A 22557-nucleotide genomic window follows, 5' to 3' on the forward strand; every position below is an offset into this window, starting at 1 on the left:
CAATGAAACCACATAATTATTTCAAAGCGGGTGGACACAGCCTTCTTGCCGGTTAGCGAGTCCTGAATCTAGGCACTTGTCAATGCAAGGGACAGAGAGGGAGGGGAGAGGAAGAGGGGCCTGGAGACTGGATCCTGCTCCAGCCTCCTGCTTTTGTCCTTGGCCCGGGGTTGTTCCTGGACAAAAGCCCGGGGGCCCCCAGTGGGCCCTAATGGATACTTACTGGGGTTGCTAGGCAACGCCCGCCCAGGGGCCTTTGGAGGGGTGTCCCCTGCCCGGCTCAGTGCCCAGAGCCCCCAGGGCTGTGTCTGGGAAACCTTTGTTGAACCGTCAGAATCTGAATTTCCAAAAAGGCAGCCCCCAGCCCCCACAGCCATTCCTAAGCCCTCTGGGCCCTTGAAAGCCCTTTCTTTTGGTCAGTAGGGGGTTAATGTGTTTTAGAAGCAGGGGTGCCCCTCCCCCACAGAGGCAGGGCCTGGAAGGAAGGTACAGTTCCCAAAAGGCCGTTCCTCAGCCCTCTGAGTGTGGAAAACCAGGAGGAGGCATCAGTGAGACTGGTGGCCCAGGGACAGCTCTGGCAGCGGCCTCTGGACAGCACGGAGCCCGGAGCCCTGGGGTCCAACGCGAACAAACCTTCCCCCTGCTCTCGGCTCACGCTTCTGCTTCTCTAATTGTTCCAACACTTGCAAATTACAAAACAAGTACCTCTGCTGGCCCAGTGTGCTCTAGAGACAGTCCACACCACAGAGACCAGGAAGGTGGCTCAGTGTCTCACCAAGGGAAAACATCCCCTTTGCCCTCTGAAAGTTAATGGAAAACCACTGACAAGGGGCAGATTCCTGGGAGAAAAGGCACACAAATGCATCCTGTCACAATGATATGACACAGAAGCCCTTGGAATGAAGACCCAAAGATACAGGGCAAATTGTCCATTTTTTCTTTTTCTTTTTCTTTTTATTTTTTCGAGACTGAGCTTTGCTCTTGTTGCCCAGGCTGGAGTGAAGTGGCGCAATCTCGGTTCACTGCAACCTGCAACCTCCACCTCCCGGGTTCAAGTGATTCTCATACTTCAGCCTCCGGAGTAGCTGGGATTACTGGTGCGCACCACCACACCCGGCTAATTTTTGTTTTTTTTTTAGTAGAGACGGGGTTTCATCATGTTGGCTAGCCTGGTCTCGAACCCCTAACCTCAGGTGACACCAAAGTGCTGGGATTACGGGTGTGAGCCACCGTGCCCAGCCGAAATTGTCCATTTTTATGCTCAGGTGCAGCAGAGTATGGACAGCTGTGTAGAAATATGATTGGACAAAAAGGGCCTGACCTTATGCTGATTGAGTGGGGAGGGCCAGCACAGCCTGTGTGTCTGGATTCTTCTCTGCCTCTCTGCGCATCAGTCCTTCCTTCTGGGTATGGGGCTCTCTCTGGAATGGGGGTCTTATGACCTGCAAATGGTCAAACAGGTCAGATCACCTCTTCCTTTTTTATTTTAGAGGTAGAGTCTTGCTCTGTCATCCAGGCAGGAATGTGGTGGCGCCATCATGGCTTACTGCAGCCTCAAACTCCTGGGCAATCCTTCTGCCTCGGCCTCCCAAGGAGCTGGGACTCCAGGCACATGCAACTATGCCTGGCTATTTTTTAAATAGTTTGTAGAGATGGGGTCTTGCTGTGTTGCCTAGGCAGGTGTGGAACTCCTGGGCTCAAGTGATCCCCTGCCTCGGCCTCCCAAAGTGCTGGGATTACAGGCATGAGCCGCCATATCTGACCCAGATAATTTCTTTTTTTGTTGTTATTGTTGTTGTTGTTTTTGTGGGATTTTTGTTTGTTTGTTTGTTTTGAGACAGGGTCTCACTCTGTCGCCCAGGCTGGAGTGCAGTGGTGTGATCTCGGCTCACTGCAACCTCTGCCTCCTCGGTTCAAGCGATTCTCATACCTCATCCTCCCGAGTAGCTAGGACTACAGGTGCGCACCACCATGCCTGGCTAATTTTTGTATTTTTAGTAGAGATGGGGTTTCACCTTGCTGGCCAGGCTGTTCTCAAACTGCTGACCTCAAGTGATCTGCCCGTCTCGGCCTTCCAAAGTGCTGGGATTACAGGCGTCAGCCACCATGCCTGAACTCAGATAATTTCTTTATGGCCAGTTTTACACAGAAAGGTTGGGGGAGAGTTACAATAATATTTTTAGGTTCTATGACTGGCTTTGGGTGAAATGTGTGCTGGTTTCTATGATCTGCCATGGGAAAGAGAGATTCTAGTTTCTATGGCACCTCGGGGGAGAATAGGACTGAGAGACGGGAGGACAGGAGAAGGTCAGAGAAAAACTTTTGCTTTGGAGGCAGCTTCTGAGGCCTTCATTTTGGAGCATTGTTTTCTGAGTCTCAACAGCAGCCCTGGGCAGGCTTGGCAGCACCCGCAGGGGCTCCCTGTGCGTGCACAGGGTTGGGGGCTACAGCTCCCAGCAGATCATGGCTGGAAGGAGCCTCGCAGTCTGCCTGGTCCAGCCTTGCAATTTTACCAATGGGGAAACTGTGGCTGACCATGAACGCCTGGTTATGGAGGAGGGGCACCATGCCCAGCCTGGCCCCTGGACATCTCCCAGAGTGGGGCGTTAAGGTCAGTTGGCCAGATGAACCAGGGAGTTCCTCAAGGGGTTGGAACAGAGGAGACCAGGGCTGCTCCTGGTGGCCCACTCCAGAAAGAGGCCCAGAGGGGAGTGGATGGCCCAAGGCTGTGTGGCCAATTTAGGGCTGTGCCCATGGACTTCCCAGCAGGGATGTCCCACCCGGGGACCCCCAGTGCTGCAGGCTGCATCATCACCATGTGTGCCTACAGCTCCTCCCCCGACCTCCCCAGTGGGGCTGGTGCCCCTGGGTTGGGGGGTCAGAGGCCATTGACCACTCAGCGTACTGCTTTCCTCATCCCCCAGCCCCATCACAGCTGGGTCTACTCCGGTTACACAAGTTACCCCTCAAGTGCCTTCCCTTTGCACTTCCCAAGTTTCTTGTGCCTTGCTTCTCAGACCCCACCCCCATGCATCCCTCCCTGACTGCACCTGTCCCCAGGGATACGCTTTCCTCCAACCTGTTACCAAGCTGTCTGTCTCAGCCTCTCCGTGGGGAAACCCCCCTCCCTGCCCCCAGTCCAGCCGAGCTCTCTGCTATCCTTTTACAAGGACAGAGGTATTAGCATGGCTGAACCCTCAGGATGAGTCATGTGTGGCTTGTGTCTGGGCTCCCAGCCACCACGCATCCAATATTGGTGTTGGGCTGGGGCAGCAGAATTTCCTGAGTTCTGGTCCTGGCTTAACCATTCACTAGCTGTGTGACTTAGGACAAGTCACTTGACTTCTCTGAGCATCTTTTTTTTTTTTTTCTCAGCTGTAAGGTAGGAATAATGCAGCCTATTTTCTGGACATAGGTGCCCCTGGTAGCAGGGGTTGGGAGGGAGGATTGGAGTGGGAGGAGCAGGGAGAACCCACATTCCCTGAGACAGTCCTCAGCACCAGGGGCTCAGAACTCCAACGGTTACATTTTCAGCCCAGCTCTGAGACGGGGAGAAGTTGAGGCTCAGAATGGGGCCATCACACAGCTGCTGGAGATCACGGGGGGCAAGCAGAGGGACTAGGACCTACACTCCCAGCCATGTACTCTGCTCCTGCCTGGGAGGTGCTTGCTGTCAGCAGAGAGACACGCTGGCCTCGAGGACCTGGCAGGGCCCAAATCCCGGATGACGACCGCAGTCATAGCTAGCTAATGCTGATTAAGCACACGCTCTGCACTCTTCAATCCTTATAACAGCCCAATGAGGCATGCCCATTTTAGAGATGAGGAAGCTGAGGCTCAGAGAGCCACATGTGCCTGTGGGTCCCCCAGAAGCAGCTGGGGAGCTGGGCTGTAGCCCCCTCATGTGTGCCCAGAGGTGTGTGGGGCTGGGCATGAAACCCAGGTGGGTGACAGGGGTGGCGCTGGGTCACCGGGAAAAGGCAAGAGCAGAGGTCTGAGCCTGGGTGGGTCCAGGCAGAGTACCTGACACCCGGGAGACCAGGCTCCAGAGGCCCTTGGGTACAACCCAACGCCTCACCCAGTCTCAGTTTCTCTTTCTGGGGACTGGACGGGTAGACTGAGCTGGGATGCCTCACGTGATGGCTAGCTGGGGTTGGGGTCAATTTCCAAGCCTGCAGGGAGCGGGGTGGTGAGGCGGGGCTGGCTGGGACGGTATTCCAGGTGGGAGTCTCACTGGTCACTTTGTTCTATCCGAAGGGGAGCTGTACTTCATGTCGACAGGGGAGCCGAGTGCCACAGCTCCACGCGGAGTTGTCTACAAAATAATTGACCCATCCAGGTGAGTCCCGGCCTCCAGGACAGGGAGCTCCTGCTGTCTGTCAGGCCTCCTAGCTCCACTGGCTTGTCCCCTCTGCCTCACCCTCAGGTGGGCGGTATTAATCCCCATTTTCAGACAAGAACCCTGAGGCCCAGAGAGGGACGTGATTCGCCTCAGTTCCTCCGGCAAGGGGCAGACCCAGGATTCAGACCTGGGTCGGCACACCTCAAAGCACAGGTCTATTAGGATAGGAGGGAGCTGGAGAGGCGACTGGGGCCGTGGGCGGAGGCTTCACTCAGCTTTCTTGCCTGGCCCGCCCTCTCTGAGTCTTCCTCCTGTCTGGCAGGCCCCTCATTCCTCATTTCCTGGGCTGCCCCTGCACCCCCACACCCCAGCCCCCAATTTGCCTCTGCGATGCCTCCCAGATGACACCCTGATCCCTGTGTGTCCCCACCCCATGCCTGCCCTTCCTCCTGTGGTCCGTCTTCCACTGGGGAAAACACACTGGGGCTCCCTTCGCCGGCTCCGTCTCCCCAGCTTCCCTTCTAGCTGTAAGGCCAGAAGCACCATGCCAGACCATGTCCCACCTCCTTCCGTGTGCAGCTCATTGACATCTCAGCCGTTCATTTTACAGTGGTGGAAATGAGCACAAAGATACAAAGTCACGGGCCCGGAGCCCAGAGCCAGGGTTGGGCCCAGGCCACTGGCTCCAGAGCCCTGCCCGAACCCCTCGGCTGTGTGCCTTAACCTCACCCTCTTCAAGCACCTTCCCCAACCCACTTTGCCCTCCAGGCCTCTGTCCAGCCTGTCCTCAGCGCTCGTCACTCAGACTTGTAATCTCTGGGCTACATGACTGACTGTCTCCCAGCTGCTCTGGGAGTCTCAGGGCCAAGCCTGTAACTCTTCACTCTGCAGAGGCCGCCCAGGTACTGGGAATGGCACGGAGTGGAGACTCAGGAACGCTTAATGAATAAATGAGTGATCAGCTTTCTAAGCTGCTTCTCAGCCCTTAGATTTTCGCTTCTCTGCTGGCTTCCACAGCAGTCTGAACATCTCTTCAACACCGGGTGCAGACACAGCTTGTACTTATCTCTAACACAAGGCCTGAGGTTGCACTCCAAGAATCCACACATTTGGCAGACCCTAGGAGTCCCCAGTGTGTTTAGTTACCCTAAACTTTGAGACACACCAGGTTTGGGAAAATCCTGAAACAAGCTGGCATGTTTCACGTTCTTGAGAGGCAGATGGGAGGAGTTCAAGTCCAGCCTGGGCAACATAGGGAGACCTTGTCTCTAAAAAAATTAATTAATTTTACAAAAAGAAAAATTCTAAAACACTTATTGTGCTTAAAATCTTTTACACTGGGCTTAGTGGCTCATGCCTGTAATCCCAGCACTTGGGGAGGCTGAAGCCGGGGAGTTGCATGAGCCCAGGAATTCAAGAACAGCTTGGTCAACATAGCAAGACCCCATCTCAACAAAAAATTAAAAAATTAGTCTGGTGTGCTGGCACACATCTATAGTCCCAGCTACTTGGGATGCTAAGGTAAGAGGATCACTCGAACTCAGGAGGTCGAGGCTGCAGTGAGCTATGATCGCACCACTGCCCTCCAGCCTGGATAACAGAGCAAGAACCTATCTCAAAACAAAAGACATTTTAGAATAGTTTTAGATTTACAGATAAGTTGCAAAAAGTACAGTGTTTCCTGTATGCCCCTTACCCTGTGTCCCTTATTATGAACACCACACATTACCATAGTATACGTGTCAAAATTAATTGACTAGTATCAGTCCATCACTATTAATTAAACTCTACAACTCCACAGTCTTTTACTTTTTTTTTTTTTTTTTTTTTTTGAGATGGAGTCTTGCTCTGTTGCCCAGGCTGGAGTGCAGTAGCATGATCTCAGCTCATTGCAACCTCTGCCTCCCGGGTTCAAGTGATTCTCCTGCCTCAGACTCCCGAGTAGCTGGGACTACAGGCGCCTGCCACCACGCCCAGCTAATTTTTGTATTTTTAGTAGAGATGGGGTTTTGCCATGTTGGCTAGGCTGGTCTTAAACTCTTGATCTCAAGTGATTGGCCCACCTCGGCCTCCCAAAGTGCTGGGATTACAGGTGTGAGCCCCCACGCCCAGACTCCACACTCTTTTTCAAAGGATGTTTCTAGTTGTTCCCCAGTGCCCTTTTCCTGTTCTAGGATCCCATGTTGCCTTTAGTGGTTGCGTCTGCTTAGCTTCCCCCTGTTTGTGGCAGCTTCTCACTTTCCTTGTTTACCAGACTTTTTTTTTTTCTTATTTGTTTTAAAAGCACACATAAATTATTGACATGACTTTTTATCAAATGAAACATAATCACTTCCTCCTTCCATCCCTTCCTTCTCATTTCCCTGAGGTCCCATCCATCGTTATCTATGCCGCGCCAGGATTTATGTGGTTGTATTTGGATCAGACGCGGACTTGGTTCTTTTTCCTTCATTTATGCCCATTTTGTCTAAATGTTGCAAACATCGCCCTCAAAAAAACCATTTCTAATGGCTGCGTGATTTTCTGCTGAGTCACTATAACCCATTCCTTGGAATTTTAGGTTATTTCCAATTTTCAAAAAAGAATGCTTCTCTGAGGAAATGTTACATATACTAAGCGAGTGCCTAATTCATGCCAGATGTTGCCTTAGATCCATCATCTTTTGTTTTTCCAATACCGTTTCCCTATTGGCTTGTTGTCCCCATGTCATAGAGAGGGACCCCAGTAAGACTTAAGGAGTTCTCTTGCTCACGGTCTTGTGTTAGGAGCCAGAAGTGGGCTAGATTCCTCCCTCCCGCTCTGACCCTTCTCCTTTCATTCTCCTGTCTTGGAATAACTGTTTCTTTGCACCCACACATATTACACAGAGGTCCCATTATAGAACATTTGGAAAATGAAATAAATGGGAAGTGGAGGAGGTAGGGTCAGGTCATCTATTACTACCCACACATAACCACTGTGGCGTTTTGGGGTGGATATCCTACCCTTTTGCATAACAAAGACTTTTAATGCAATTTCCTTAAGGAACAAAAGCCCCACTGGGTCTGTCTGAAGTGTGTGGATGTTCTCTGGAGGTCAGAGCAAGAAAAAACCCCACTTTTCCTGCAGCTTTGAGAAGCGTGTGTGCCTGGTTGTGTTTCTGCAGCCTCTGGGGACAAAGACCCTTGTCCCTCTTTTGTGTCCCTCTTCGGCCAAGCCTGTCTGGAGACCACTCCGTGTCACATGGCTACTTCACCCCTTGGCCTTTCCACTGGAATCCTATTGAAGTCATGGGCCCACGTGGGTCTGTCCTGGAATGGGGTCGTTCCCAAAGAATCACAGATCGACGGCCAAAAACTAATTAAAACAGAATTCCATTCCCTACTGTGCCCTCAAAAATGTCAAAGGAGACCCAATTCCTAGCCCTGGCACCCTTCTCTGACTCTTTTGTCTCCCTGCTCTCTCAAACCCCACACACCAAGGCCCCAAATCCCTCAGCTCTGCCTCCAGGCGCAAGGCTTGCTTTCCTTACCACCTCTGCCTCCCCTGTCCTTTAGATGGTTCCAGGCAGAGGAATCTCTCAGATTCTGCATCATCAGAAATCCAGAAACCAGAGGGGCAGAGAGAGACCCTCCTCAAAGGCTGTGGGGCTGGTGGGAGAGGGTGGCAGGCAGGAATCAGGCTGCATTTCAGGAATCAGACGGCAGGCTGGGGTAGGAGAGAGACTGGCATTTGTTCACACCATGAGGACAGAGTCTATGCTCTGGATTAGAAGTGTTTTGGGAAAGAGTAAGCCTCCATCCCTGGTGCTATTCCGGCAGAGGCTGAGCGTGCAGCCGACGGGCTGTTATAGGGGATTTATGCCCTGGAGCTCTTAGAATCCTAGGGGCATGGAGTGGGCAGGGAAGCTGCAGGCCACACAGTAGGTGCACGGTAAATGGCTGCCTGTTACTATCGTTTCTGTTCATACCTGCCTCACTGCAGGGGAAAGGCATCCTCAAGGTGGGCTCCCAGGGTGAGACTCATAAACTCCTGTGTGTCATTGGCAGGCGGGCACCACCTGGCAAATGTCAGATCCAGCCTGCTCAGGTGAAGATCAGAAGTCGCCTCATCCCCTTTGTGCCCAAAGAAAGTAAGTGCCTGCCGGTGGGACACTGAGGGTGGGGAGAGAGATCCTGCAGCCCACAACGGCTGCCTTTCCAGCCAGACACGGGTCTTACCACCTGGACCTAGATGCCCCTCTTCAGCCCCTGTGCCTAGCACTGTGCCTGGCACACATTAGACACGGTGGTGAGGTGGATGGGACTTTAACTAAACTGGGTCTTGCTTGGTTGGTCACAATTCCTTAAACCAAGAGAGAAATAGCTGGTGCCAGGCAAGGTACACTCTGAGTTCTTGGGAGGGACAGAGAAAGAGGATGTATCTGTGTGTAAGCAAGGGAGACCGGAAGAGTTGTTTGTGGGAGGGGCTGGCATGTGGGCTGGGCCTTCATAGATTGTTGACAAGCCTGATGAGGAGAGAGGACAGAGCAGGGCCACAAATGACTGCCCATGGGGCTTGGGACTAGGGGGAAGGGGATGCCCCAGGCTGGGGCTGTTCCCCTGGGCCCAAGTTAGGTGGGAACAAAGACCCTGTGTTGCCAGGTCTTCCAGTTCTTCAGAGAAGCAGAAAACTCCCCCCATCCCTGCCCTGGGGGTACAGCACACGGCGAGACACTGCGGTCCTCACCTTCTCAGCCTGTTAGATACAACCTCCCAATTCAAAGTGTTGGCGACTAGTTCAGAATTTTAAAAACCACTCTGCGAGCCAAGGAAAATATTTCAGCAGGCCAAGTGGGCTCAGCAGGCCACCCATTGGCAGACTGGGTGTGCATGGGGGTGGGGAGCGCTAGAAGAGAGGGAGGCTAGGCACCTGGGCTGAAGAGGTACCTGGGGTAGAGGGGGAAGGGTCTGAGCTCAGTGATTTTGGAAGTGAGTTCTGGCCACAGTTGGTTTCAGGGCTTGGTGAGTTTTTCATTTACTCATTCAGCAGTTTCTGGCACTTTTGTTAGTTACTGGCTCCATGCTGGATGCCAGAGCCACAGTGAGAAGTCAGACCAGGCCCTGTTCTGGCTGGGACAGACAGAGATGTCATTTACTGTCCCAGGCCTTGTGATCGAAGTGTGTGCCAGGTACTGTGAGGACCCACCCAGAACAGTGGAGACTGAGGTTGGGGGTAGGGGTTCCTGGAGTCTGAAAAGAAGAGGAAGGGTGCACCAATGGGGGGTTGCACTGAGGGGGGTGGCACCTAGGGGGATGGCACTGAGTGGGTATGGCACCGAGGGGGGGTGCACCTGGAGGGGGTGGCACGGAGGGGGGGTGCACTGAGGGGGTGGCATGGAGGGGGGTGCACTGAGGGGGTGGCATGGAGGGGGTGGCACGGGGGGGTGCACTGAGGGGGGTGGCATGGAGGGGGGGTGCACAGAGTTGGGGGATGCACCCAGGAAGGTTGCATGGGGGGGTGCACCTGGGGGAGTGCACTGAGGGGGGCTGGCACCAAGAGGGAGGTTCACTCAGGAGGGTGCACCGAGGGGGGTGGCAGTGCAGGTGGAGGGAACAGTGACAGCCACAGTGGGAGAGGGGAGGCAGCCTGAGGAGCAGGAGGTGGGGGCCAGGGGCCAGGGTGCAGGGACAGGGAACATCTTGTGGCCTGTGCTTGGCCTTGTGCTGAGAGGCGCTTTCTCAGCTCTCTCTCAGTGGTTTTCAAAGTGGGACTGGCTGAAGTGGGGCCGGATTAAAGAGGTTTGGCCTGGTGGCCCCAGGATCCTCCCCATAGTAATTGAACAGGCCCAGTGCCTGGCACTGCACCTGTGTGGAGTAGAGCTGGGCACAGCAAAGTGTAGATTGAGGTCTATCCCTGTGGCTGACCTGGGCCAAGCATGTCCCCACATTCTGCAGAGACAAAGGGAATCACCTGCCTCAGCTCCCTAGCACCGACTGCACCCAGGCTCTGTGGTGGGGTATAGGGGCTCTGCCTTGTTCCCCAGACACAACCAGAGCTCCCCCATCGTACCCGCCGTGACAGGTGCCAACCTTGGGAACCAGGAGGAAAGAGATTCACCCTGACCCCAGGGATCCCTGTGTGTATCCCGTTCCCAGCCTGCTGGCCACTGGCCACCATAGACCCGCAGCAATTTTTACCCATCTGTGGGCCTCAGCTTCCTCACCCTCACAACCAAGGCCTGGAAGATGAAACGGTGACTTTCTCTTAGAAGCCTTCCCAGACACTCCTTCCTTTCATTGCCTAACTGAGTTATGAAGTGCCAGGGGCTGCCTCCCCTACCAACCTGGGGACTCCTGGGAAGGTGGGGCTTGGGATAGGGAGATGCAGCAACAGCAGACTGGCACAAAGCAGTTGATAGTGTTTGCTGCATGACTGAAAAAGTCCCTGGCCCCTGAGTCCAGGCCGGCATCTTGCTGGGTCCGGGTGACCTGGGAAGCACCACTGGGAGCGCAGGCGGCATCCCGTCTTCTGGGTGTGAGTGCGGGGCAGACCCAGGACATCCTTCCCCGAGTCTGCGCTCTCCCCACAGGTTGCAGGGCAGCACAGAGTGGGCAGCAGGGCTGGACAGGGGCGCCTGGGTCCCTCTGACGGCATACTCTTCCTCTGCACAGAGTTCATCCCGAAGACACGGAGCACCCCGCGGCCTACAGCGCGGGCGCCCACGCGGGCGCCCCGCCCAGGGCGCCCCACGGCCGCTCCGCCCGTGCCCACCCCGCGGCCAGCGCGGCCTACCCAGCAGCCAGGGAGCCGGAGGGGCGGCGGGCGGCGGCGGGGGCGGCTGAACTCGGCGACCCGGGCGTTCCGGGATGGCGAGGTGCGCCTGGTGCGGCCCGCGGGCCTGAGCTCTGGCAGCGGGCGCGTGGAGGTGTTCGTGGGCGGACGCTGGGGCACCGTGTGTGACGACTCCTGGAACATCGACGGCGCCGCCGTCGTGTGTCGCCAGCTGGGGTTTGCCTACGCCGTGCGCGCCGTCAAGAGAGCCGAGTTCGGCCAGGGCGGCTCGCTGCCCATTCTGCTGGACAATGTGCGCTGCGCGGGCTGGGAGCAGAACCTGCTGGAGTGCCAGCACAATGGCGTGGGCACCCACAACTGCGAGCACGACGAGGATGCGGGCGTTGTGTGCAGCCACCAGAACCCCGACCTGTAGGCAACACGCCGCTGCCCCAGGCCATCCCGCCGGCGGGGGAGCCTGGCAGGCGCCGCTCCGCCCTGTGTGCGCCCAGCGGGTGCACACGCGTTCTAGAGTGAAGGGGGTGCGGGTGTGTGATGTCCTGGGGACATGTGTGAGGCACTGCAGAGCATGTGTGTCCTCTGCAGACCCAAGGCAGGAGTGTGTGTTGGGGGCGGTGTAGGCTCTAGGAGTGCATGGTCCATCATGGGCCGGAGGAGTTTCTTTCTTACCTCCAAGCGTTCCAGACACCAGCAGGAACAGCAGCCAGGCTGTGGGATCCTGAGGAGGGGGCGCAGCCAGGCTTCGAGGACGGACGTGGCCCCTGGCTGTGCTAACAGAGGCACAGCTTGCAGACTGAGGGTGGTGGGGGGAACCAGGCTTGCCCTGCCCACAGCTGGAATGGAAGGTGCCAGAACAGCCGGAGGGTGGCCTGAGGAATGTGGCCTAGAGAGCATGGCCTGGTGCCCGCATCCCCCTCACCCCCCGGCAGTCAGAGGCGCTGGAGAGAACCGGAAGGCATCCAGTGGGGAAGGGAAAGCCTTCTGGAAGGTGGCAGCAGGGTGAGCTGCAGGCCTGGGGCGCCACTGGAGGGGCAGGCTGCGTGGAGGAGCCAGCACCTGCTCAGGGAGGATGGCTGTGAGGACTGGATGACCTCCAAGGCCGTGTGGTGGAAAAGCTACTCAGCAGCATACCCAGCCCTTGTGGGTGCTCCTGGGATGGCGCCAGCCTCCTGCAACCCTGAGGCCTGATTCTCTCTTGCTCTTGGGGCAGAAGCCACCCACACTAGCTGGGCAGAGCTTTCACCCTGGCCCTCCAGTGAGTGGGTGGGCCTCCACCACTTTCAAAGCTGTGTTTGGGCCCTGGGGCCACCTCTGTCCTTTCCATCCTCATCCCTGCTCAGTGTAAACCCAGGAGACCTGATTCCTCCAGCCCTACCTCGGGGCAGACCAGGCTGGGGGTCCAGTGAAACTACTGACACTTTTCCACCCAGGGCTATGCCAATAATGTGGCTGTTTACACACCACTTTCCTGCCTCCTTTCTGAGCTGCACCTGTGTGGCAGCCGGGGTGGGAACCAGGAGAAAGGGGTGAGGCCTCCCGCTTCCCACCTGCATCACACGTGGAAGCTCCTTCACTCCAGGGATGCTCGGCCCTGGCTCTGTGCCAGGCCGCAGAGGGGCACTTAGTATGACTGTGCTCAGCCTTGGATGGGAGCACGGGTGGGGGTGGGTAAGCAGATGAGTCACCAGGCAGTGAGGCAGGATGTGGCCCATGTCAGGGGTTGGAAGAGGTCTGGGTGGGGCACCCAAACCCAACCTATGGGGGGGGGCTTTGGGGAGGGGGTGATGCTGTGCCAAGTTCTGGAAGCTGGCACCACGGGTGGCTGGGCAGGCCTTGGGGTAGGCATGAGTCTGGCAGGGTCTCCTAGCCGCTAGTATAGGATCCTGGGCTGCAGCAGAAAGCTTTAGGGTCACTGTCTTGGACTCCTCATACTCTGTGCTTTACAGAAGGGGAAACTGAGGCACACAGAGGTTAGATATCTTAGTTAGGGCACCAAGCCAGGGAAGGGAGAAGCCAAGTTTGAATACAGCAGCTTAGTTTAGAGTCCCCGCACCCTAACCACTACCCTCCCCAGCTCCACTATGCCTGCAGAGAGGGGTGTGCTGGGGCTCCTGCCTGGTGTGGGAGTGCCAACCTGGCTGGGAAGCAGCTGATGGAGATACCTGGGGGCTCCTCTTGCCTGGCAGGTGGCCCTGCTGCTGGCCTCATGCTCCTCTCGGGCCTCCAGTGGTCCAGGGGTGGTTGAGTGGGCATCTTCCTGGGATGCAGGGGAATTCTGAGCTCTGATGCGGGGGGTGTTAGGAGATAGCAGGCCGTTAATGACCATCCCAGCCGAATTCCTCACTGTGCAGATAAGGAAGTGAGCTCAGGGAGGCTGAGTGTCCCGGGCCTGTTGCCAGATGAGGCCACGCTGAGACTGGAGGCCAGGGAAGGTGCAGCAAGCCTTGAGGCCCTTAAGAATGCAGCCGAGCCAGGGCCCTGCTCGCCTGGCCCAGAAGCTGTTTTGCTCAGAGATGGATTAGGAGGGTTGGCAAAGGGAGCTCTGGGTGCGGCCTCAGGCCCTCCAATACTTCTCTGGGCAGTTCGGGCTTTGGCCTTGAGTCTTCCAGGCCAGGTGCTCTTCCTCCCCAGCCTCCAACTCATCACCTCGCAGGCCCCAAACTAGGCCTGGGCTATGCTGCGGCCTGCCTCCTGGGGACTGACTCCACGGTCCCCAGGTCAGTGGTCCCCAACCTTTTTGGCGTCAGGCACTGGTTTCATGTAAGACAATTTTTCCACGGATGGGGGTTGGGGGGATGGTTTTGGGATGAAATGTCCCACCTCAGATCATCAGGCATTAGATTCTCATAAGGAGTTCACAGCCTAGATCCCTCACATGCACAGTTCACAGTAGGGTTCATGTTCCTATGCGGATCTAATGCCGCTGCTGATCTGACAGGAGGCAGAGCTCAGGTGGGAATGCTCGCTCCCCACACTACCCTCCCCCACTGCCACTCACCTCCTGCTGTGTGGCCCGGTTCCTAGTAGGCCACCCATCAGTACTGGTCCATGGCCCAGGATTTGGGGACCCCTGCCCTAGGTAGTAATAAGAGTGGACAGCTGTTATATGTAAATACTTGTTCCCTGGTGCCGGAAAGAAATAGCACTAAAACATAAACTTAATTCTCTCAGCAAGGCAATTTTACTTTCTGCAAAAAGGTGCTCATTGCAGATGGAACAATGGCAAGAGGACACCTGAACAAAGGAGGGAAGCAATTGTTAGCCCTTACACAGTTTGTCCCTGCTACTATGTCCTGTGTCCATTGGCTGAAGCCAGACCGCACAATCTAAACTAAAACCTGATTGGCTGTTTAAAACTTTTCTAAATAGGTAAAAGTAATGGAAGGATAAAGGAAAAGAGGAAGTTGCTTATGCAAGGACTTAGAAAAGTAATAATATTCCCAAATAAGGAAGGGGCATAGGCTGTGAGCTGGGACATGGCTGTGAGCACGTCCAGCACAGATATCTTGGTTAAAGTATAAGGACATAGACTGTACTACGTGCCTGTGAGCATGTCTAACAGTTACATAGGATAGGGCTTGACAAAGAGTTATTAGCATAAAGCGAGGAGGTTTGAAGGAAGTTCGTCTTTAAAAGAAACCATTATTTCTAATACTTATGATTTATTCTTTAACAAGAAGGGAAACTTTGAAGAGGAACTTTTACTTTCTACAACAGCTGACCTCTGCTGAGCGCTTACTACATGCCAAGCACTGCTCTGAAAGTTTAACATACCATTCACCCATGTAATCCTCATATTAATGCACATTTACTCACTTGGAAGCCAAGTTCCAGGACGTTTGTCACTTACCAAATGTCACATAGCCAAAATTTGAATTTGAGCCCAGGTAGTCCAGCTCTGGGACCCTGCTGTGGGCCTTCCTGCTGGGCCACCTCAAGGGCATTGAAAGCCACTCCCACCCCACTGGAACACAAGTTCAGAGAAGGGCAGAGCTGGCTCCCTGTCCAGTGCTTCTTTCACTCCACCACCTACAGCTGGCCGCTGAGGGAGCATTCACAAGTGACTCTGTCCCCAGGGACTCCGATCTTGCCTTAAAGTCCTCCAGGGCCTCTGGGGATGGGGGCTGGTCTGGGCACAGTCTTCACCCCCTCTAATCCAACCTCTAGTCAATAGCCAGGATCAGATTCTCAGAGAGGGGCTGCCCTGTCCAGTGCCACACAGCTTAGTTCTGGAGCCTCAGGGTCAATGCTGCAGGGGTGGCCCAGTGTCCAGGACTATGTTCAAGGCATCAGCCAGAGGTCACAACATCCCAGGCCCTAGACTGAGCCTAGGGGTCCCCATGTTGATACCTTAGAAATGTTTGGGAGGTTCAAGGAAGCTGGAAACTGGGTTCCAGTCCTGGCTCTGTGCCTCTCTGAGTCTCATTGCAAAATAGAGGTCACCAGAAGGATTATTGGATGAAAAATGAGGTAGCATTGCAGATGTGCATGGCGCGTACACTCCAGGTTGCTTCCTAGACAGAAAGCTCAATCCGAGGCTGGTGGCATCCATGCTGGCAGCAGCCAACTGTCTACAACAGAGTGAGGAGGGGCATGCCACATGAAGGACCAGCATCAGAATGACATGGGAAGAAACCCTCACAATAGCAGGAGAAAGAGCTCCTTCAGCCTAACATGTAGAACTCAAGTCTTCTTGTGGGGCATCTGTCCCCTCGCGCCTCCCCCACTGAGAACTAGCTTTTACTGAGCACTTATTACACGCCAGCTACCTTGGGTGTGTCAGCTCATTTAATCTTGACAACAGTTCCATGAGACACCCTCAATATCACTGTCCCTGTTTTCCAGATGAGGGGACAGATTCCTAGGGCATTATGTAAGTGGTCCCCGGGGCTTTAGAGGCAGGTTTGCACCAAGGCCCATTCTCCCAGAGCTGAATCCTTCTCCTTCCCTGGGACACTGCACCTCCACCCTGCCAGGTCACCCGTGTAAAGGCAGCCAATTCAGAGCCACCTCTTATGCCTGCATCTCCCCCAACAATTCCTGCTGGGAAACCACTCCCCGTATGGTGTCATCTACACCAGTGGGTTTCAAGCTTGAGAAGAATCAAGTTCTACAGGGCTGCTTAAAATACAGGTTGCTGGGTCCTGTCTCTCAGAGTTTTTGACTCAGTCTTGGTTGAGAATTTTCAGTTCTAGAAGCGCCTGGGTAATGCTAATGCTCCTGTTCTAGGGGCCATAGTCATTGTCCATACTGGTGCTATCCAATAGAAACATAACGTGAGCCAAATAGGTAATTTAAAATCTGCTTGTAGCCATGTTAAAAAAAGTAAAACAGGTAAAATTAATTTTAATATTTTATTTAACCCAACATATTCAAAATATTCTCATTTTAACAGGTGCCTATATATAAATATCAATGATTTTTTTTTTTGGAGACAGGGTCTGGCTGTCACCCAGGCTGGAGTGCAATGGTCCCATCACTGTTCACTGCAGCCTCAAACTCCCAGGCTTAAGTGATCCCTCCACCTCAGCCTCCTGAGTAGCTGAGACCACAGGCATATGCCACCATGCCTGGCCAGTTTGTTTTTGTTTTTGTTTTTTTCATTTTTTGTAGACAAGCGGTCTGCCTATGTTGCCCAGGCTGGTCTTGAACTACTGTTCTCAAAAGATCTATTGCCTCCACCTCCCAAAGTGCTGGGATTACAATTGTGAGCCACTGTGCCTGGTGACCTTTTTTTCCATTCTTTTTTTTTGGTATTAATCTATGAAATCTGGTATGTATCTTACACATAGCACATCTCAATTGGACTAGCCACATGTCAAGTACCAGAAAGCCACATGTGGCCAATGGCTGCCACATTGGATAGCTTACTCCAGACCCTCCAGTGAAGGAGCAGGTGGTTGGCCACGTGCTTCCAGGTAGCGCCTTCTGCTGGTGGCTGGCAGGGCTGCCCACCCAGGAAAAGGGCCTTCAGCCCTGGGACCTGGAGCTTTGGTGTGCAGCCTGTGTTCCCTTACCTGATCACAGGATAGCTGGGAGCATCAAATGAGGTGGTGACGGGACAGCTGTGGGCTTGTTGCCTAGGGAGAGGGGAGACTGTTGGCTCACAGATGGGAAGGGCAACTGCTCTGGAAGTGCTGCTCCTGGGGTAAGCCATGGTCATGTTGAGCCAGAGATCACTGGTGCTGCCCGATGTGTCAGAGAACACGTATGCCCACTCTTCTCCTTAGCCGTATTTGGAGAGGTTCACCCAGACCACTGCTCCCTGATGCTGCTCTACACCTGCTTTCTGTGGGGCTCCAGGCTGTGCCTGGAGCTCTTCAGGACCTGGCTCTTCCCTCAAGGAACTGTGACAATAGGTAGTCAGGCAGACATGAGCAGGGCAGGAGAGGGCCCTCCCCCAACGAGGAATGTTAAGTAGCCACAGGTGATGGTCAGGCAGTTGAAAAACTGCTTCTCTCAAATAATAATTGGTCGCAGCCAGTGCCAGGGAGAGGCAGTCTCCCAACAGATAGAAACACCTGAAGCTGGTGATCAGCTTCCCGATAAGATCTCAGGAGCTGGGTGAGTGGGCTCAAGCATGCACACTAAAAGGCAAAATGGCAGCGATTAACTGGTAGATGACCTTCCTCTAGGAACACCGGTAAGGGAAAAACACCTCAAATGAGTGCGCACATAACTTCAGTAAACACAGCTGTGCATTCAGCCCCTCCCAGGTGCTGACAGGCCACCGCGCACGCAGACAGCCCGCCCCAAAGGAAGAATCGGGGGAGAAGAGAGATGCAACCCCCCGGGAGCATGCCAACCTACAAAACCCCGAGTCAAAGGTCAAGCCACACACTTGCCTCTCTCAAGTCACCTGCTTGGCCCTCTTCTAAGTATACTTTACTTCCTTTCATTCCTACTCTAAAACTTTTAAATACATTTTCACTCCTGCTCTAAAACTTGCCTCTCACTCTACCTTATGCCCCTCAGTCGAATTCTTTCTTCTGAGGAGGCAAGAACTGAGGCTGCTGCAGACCCATATGGATTCGCTGTTGCTAACAGTACCATTGTTCCAGGGGTCTGGAGAGACAAGGCAAGAGAAAGTCCCCTCCAGACAGTGCGATGCACTGTGTAATCTCAGGGAGCCGTTCTACAAACTGGATACTAAATGTGATGCGGTCACATTACTTTTCTAGCTAACCACCCTAACCCACCTTCCAGCGCGCAGGAATCCACACCGTCCTTCTTGCAGCCTCATCCTCCCTCCAAATTGCCCCCAAGCCCCGGAGATTTCACAGCCCATAGGGGACCTGGTGGCCCCGTTCCACAACTCACCCCAGCAGGGCCAGCCTGAGTTACCCTGTGCGCCTGCGGCTGCCTGTCGCCGCCGCCACACGGGGGCGCCGTGGCAAGCCAACGTCCCCGAGTCCAACTGGGAGGCCGGGCCAGGCGCCCGGGGGACGGACGCCCTGCTGCCCATCTGTCCAGGCTGCGGTGGCCCCGAGGGCAGAAATCCCGCCTCCTCCGTGCTGGGCACGGCTCTTAAGGCTTGGCCCTCTCCGTCGCCCCTCAGCCCACACCCCTAACAGCCATGTCCCATGTCCCTGGCTATACCTGGGAAGGCGGTACCAAGGTCCCCTTCGTTTTCCAACCCCCAACCTCTCCAGGACTGGCTTAAGCGTGGGGCAGGGGCATTGCCTCTTCTCAGAAACCCAGCAGCATCTACACTCCCTGGGCCCCTCCCTCCAGCCCGGGGGACCTTTACCTGGGCTAGGAGTGGGCACACCTGGCCGTCCCCTGCCACGGCTTTCACGCTGGGTGGTCCCTTGGTATAGGAATTGGGAACTTAAACGCCCAGAGTTGGCCTCATCTTCATACGGGATGGGCAAGGAGACGCGGGTTACGACAGAGGGGGAAGCCCTGGTCATTATTTCGAAAATACCTTCTCCTCCGCTACCCCCGCCTCCCCGGCACATTTCTCGCTTTCCCTGGAGGGCGGACCCAGATTTTCATCCCTCCAACTCCAACTCCTTCGGGCCTGAGCCAGCGCCTCAGATGGGGCTTCGCCTGGTCTGGGAGGGTCCGCAGTCGCCCGAGTCTCTGGGAGAGCAGCCTCCGGCCACGCCGTGCGCTCTCGGTCGCAGACACAGGCGTCCCTGGGTCCCCAGGATCCTGCCACCAGCCCGTGGGCCCCGCTGGCGGACCACGGGTGCTAGACGTGGACTGTCCGGGCGGAGGAGGCGCCCAGGGACAACTGGAGAACAACTTTGGGGGGCTGGGGTTCCAAGGAGAAGTTTGGGAACAGTCGGCGTCATGAGGACTTTTGCAGGCTGGGATGGGGCTTCCGGGCAGGTTTTGGGGAAAAAGGAAGGGGCCTAAGACCGCGCGCGGAAAGATGCCGTTATTTGGAGGCGCCGAAGCGGGCGGAGCCAGCCAGCAGGACTTCGCGCCGCCGCCGGGCCAGAGCGCTGTAGATCGGCGTTGCCAGGGACAACGCGTTCTGGGCGGAGCTGCTGCTGGGGCGGACCTGGGTCTGAGGAGGTGGGGGCGGAGCCTGGGGGGCTGAGCCAGAAGCTGAGTTGTGATTGGTGAAGACTACATGCTCGGGGCGGGGCCTGGGCTGGGACGGTGTGGAGGTTGGGGAGGAGCTTTGGGGGGCGGGGCAGGGCGGGGGAGGGCCCCGAGCGCCGGAGCCGGAGGCGGAGACGTGGTTGGCGGGGACTGTGCGCCTTGGGAGGGGTCGGAGTCGGCGGGGGCGGAGCCGAGCGGGCGGGGAGGGTGCTGGGTCGCGCCGGGCCTGGGGCCGAGGCGGCGCGCGGCGCTGACAGCTGAGTCGGCTCGCGGCCTCCCGGCCCCCTCGGCGCCCGGCCCGACCCTGGCCTGGCCTGCCCCGGAGCCATGAGCCCCGGGCTGCTGCTGCTCGGCAGCGCCGTCCTGCTCGCCTTCGGCCTCTGCTGCACCTTCGTGCACCGCGCTCGCAGCCGCTACGAGCACATCCCCGGGCCGCCGCGGCCCAGGTGAGCGGGGCTGGGGGCGGGGCCTGGCCGGGGCTCTGGAACTGGGGGCCGGGGGACAGCGTCTAAGCCGGCGCCCAGGCCGGGGGTCCGGCCTCGCCTAGTGCGCGCGGCCGCTGGGAGTCGGCGGCCCGGAGAGGGGCGCTAACTATTCTTAGTAACAAATTACAGCCGCAGCAGCTGCTGGGCGCCCACCGCGCACAGCTGGGCCCCACAAACGTGATGGCAGCGACAGCCCTTTCAGGTAGGCGCTATTGTTACCCCATCGTTCAGACGAGGAGACTGAGGCGCGCAAAGGCGAAGTCACCTGCCCAAGGTCACACGGTTGGTAAGCCTAGATTTAAGCCCAGGTCAGCCTGCCTCCAAAGTGGGCGCTGTTAACTTTGGGACTTGGACAGGGTCAGCCTGGATTGGAGCACGCTGAACTTCAGTCATGTTTCCTTTTGCTTGTATTTCTGTTCTGGGACACCCCATTTGTCTTCTCCTTAGTACTTACAATTGCATTCTTGGTCCCCACCCCCACGCAACTTACACCCCCCGCAACTTGCCACCCCCCCCCCTCAAGCTTAGCTTTGTGAAGCTTAAATTAAATGTGTCATTTCGCTTCCCATCAAGGGCTTCCCATCACTTGACAACTAAATGCAGTTCTAAATTAAGTCGGCTGCATGGCCCGCGAGGCCCCTGCCGAGCACTCAGAACCCACTCTGCACCTTGCTCTTCCCTCTTGCTTTTTCACTGCTGCCCCCAGCCTTTCTTCTCCCAACCTCCCCCATGCCCCCCCGCCCCGCAGCTTCCCTCCCCCAGGGTCCTTTTCTCAAGCCTGGGCCTGGCGGGCTTCTTCCTCTGCTCGTCTCAAACAGGCCTTGCCCAGCACCTTGTGTAAAGACCACCCAGCCCCAGACTTCTCGGGGGCCATCACCTCTGAAGTTACCTTCTTTCCACCTGTTGACTGTCTGTTCACCTGTTGACTGTCTGTCTCCCCCTCTAGAATGTGAGCCCCGGGAGGACAGGGACACTCTGTGTTCGCTTGTGTATCCCCAGTGCCTGGCATGTTGCAGATGCTCAATAAATATTTGTTGAATGAATGAATAAACAATGGTATTAGACACACTTTTTAAAATCTCAGGACATGAACATTCTGGAAGGCACCCATCTCCAGCACAAGCTAGATGTACTGGCGTTAGAAGCCTGAATCTCTGCTTGATGGGTTCAGGAAAGATCTGTGTGGCTGGTGACATAGGGAGGCACCTGTTCTCCCTACTGGCTCTCTGCCCTTCTGGTGCTCTCTCTTTCCTTGCTTAGCTCCTCTGCCTTCTACTTTACCTGGATGCTTCTTCCCCCAGCCTTCCAGGTTTGGCTTCAATGCTAACTCCTCAGGGAGGTTCCTCCTGCTCCCCCCAAAATATTATGTTCATTTTATAAACCCTGAAATCACTGTAATTTTCCTTTACAGCATAATGTTAATTGGGTAATTATTTGTGCAAGTTTTTGTTAAGTGTCTGTCTTTTCCATGGGCCCCCTGTCTGTCTCAGTCACTGCTGCGTCCCCGACATGTAGCAGCACATGGTACATGCATAGTAGACACTCTTATCAATAGCGATTCAAGGTTGAATGGTGGAAATCTCCCGTAAGTTCTGTGATGGACACTATCACCCTCTCAAGTTTTCAGAGAAGCCATCAGCACTTAGAATTGAATGAGTTTGGTGCTTGTTCTGATAAGTTTCATCGTTACTTGATCTTCTCATAAACTCAAATGACCTGTTCTGGTCTCTGTGTCTTGAGAAAGCAGAATTTAAATCATCTTAAAAAAATTGAAATGTAACTTGCATTCCATCAAATTTATTCTTAAGTGTATGATTCAGTGGTTTTTAGTATATTTACAGCACTGTGCAGCCGTCGCCACCAATTTCAGAACTGTTTTGTCACCCCAGAAAGAAACCCCGTACCCATTAGCCATCACTCCTCATTTTCTCCCACCCCTCACAGCCCTGGCAACCATGAATCTGCTTTCTGTCTCTGTGAATTTGCGTATTCTGGACATTTCATATAAATGGAGTCATACAATATGTGGCCTTTTGTGTCTGGCTTCTTTCACTTAGTATAATGTTTCAAAAGTTCATTCATGTAGTAGCATGTATCCTTATTGCTTTCCTTTTTATGGCTAAATTCTTCCCAAATCTTATACCACAGAGTCTACATGTGACCTGAGTGTGTGGGGTGCGGAGGGAGGAGCGGGAGGAAGATGAATATAATTATGATTGGGCTATTTATTCTAAGGAGGTGAACTGAACAATGCATATATAAAAAGATTTTGGATTAGAAATTGGTTAGTGGTCAAATATAAAACTGCACTAAATGAAAGTTCTGGAACCTCTTCTAGCAGAAACCCGATGCCTTGGCATTAAAAGCCTGGATCTTTAGACTATGATTGGCGACACTGTGGTTGACGAGAGATCTGTGTGT

At 54.9% G+C, this 22557-nt stretch overlaps 2 protein-coding genes across 6 annotated transcripts in view; both read left to right on the forward strand.

Moving 5' to 3' along the window:
- The window catches only part of HHIPL1 (HHIP like 1), a 35215-nt gene extending 18776 nt beyond the window's left edge, over positions 1-16439 (forward strand). For 2 of the 3 annotated variants that reach the window (XM_054530506.2, XM_024232061.3), the window contains exons 7-9: positions 4258-4339; positions 8371-8453; positions 10975-16439. In XM_054530506.2, coding sequence (XP_054386481.1) covers positions 4258-4339; positions 8371-8453; positions 10975-11510 — 701 coding nt within the window. In that variant the 3' untranslated portion in view covers positions 11511-16439. Of the gene's footprint in view, positions 1-4257; positions 4340-4867; positions 5591-8370; positions 8454-10974 lie in introns of those variants that run through there. The other variant, XM_024232062.3, reaches the window with a different exon arrangement.
- A 3400-nt stretch (positions 16440-19839) lies between these two features.
- LOC100440873 (cholesterol 24-hydroxylase) overlaps positions 19840-22557 on the forward strand; it is a 42651-nt gene continuing 39933 nt past the window's right edge. The window contains exon 1 of one of the 3 annotated variants that reach the window (XM_054530507.2): positions 19840-20097. In XM_054530507.2, coding sequence (XP_054386482.1) covers positions 19979-20097 — 119 coding nt within the window. In that variant the 5' untranslated portion in view covers positions 19840-19978. The remainder of the gene's footprint in view (positions 20098-22557) is intronic. The other 2 variants (XM_024231330.3, XM_054530508.2) reach the window with 2 other exon arrangements.

The sequence above is a fragment of the Pongo abelii genome, chromosome 15 (assembly GCF_028885655.2).
Source record: "Pongo abelii isolate AG06213 chromosome 15, NHGRI_mPonAbe1-v2.0_pri, whole genome shotgun sequence".
NCBI lineage: Eukaryota > Metazoa > Chordata > Mammalia > Primates > Hominidae > Pongo > Pongo abelii.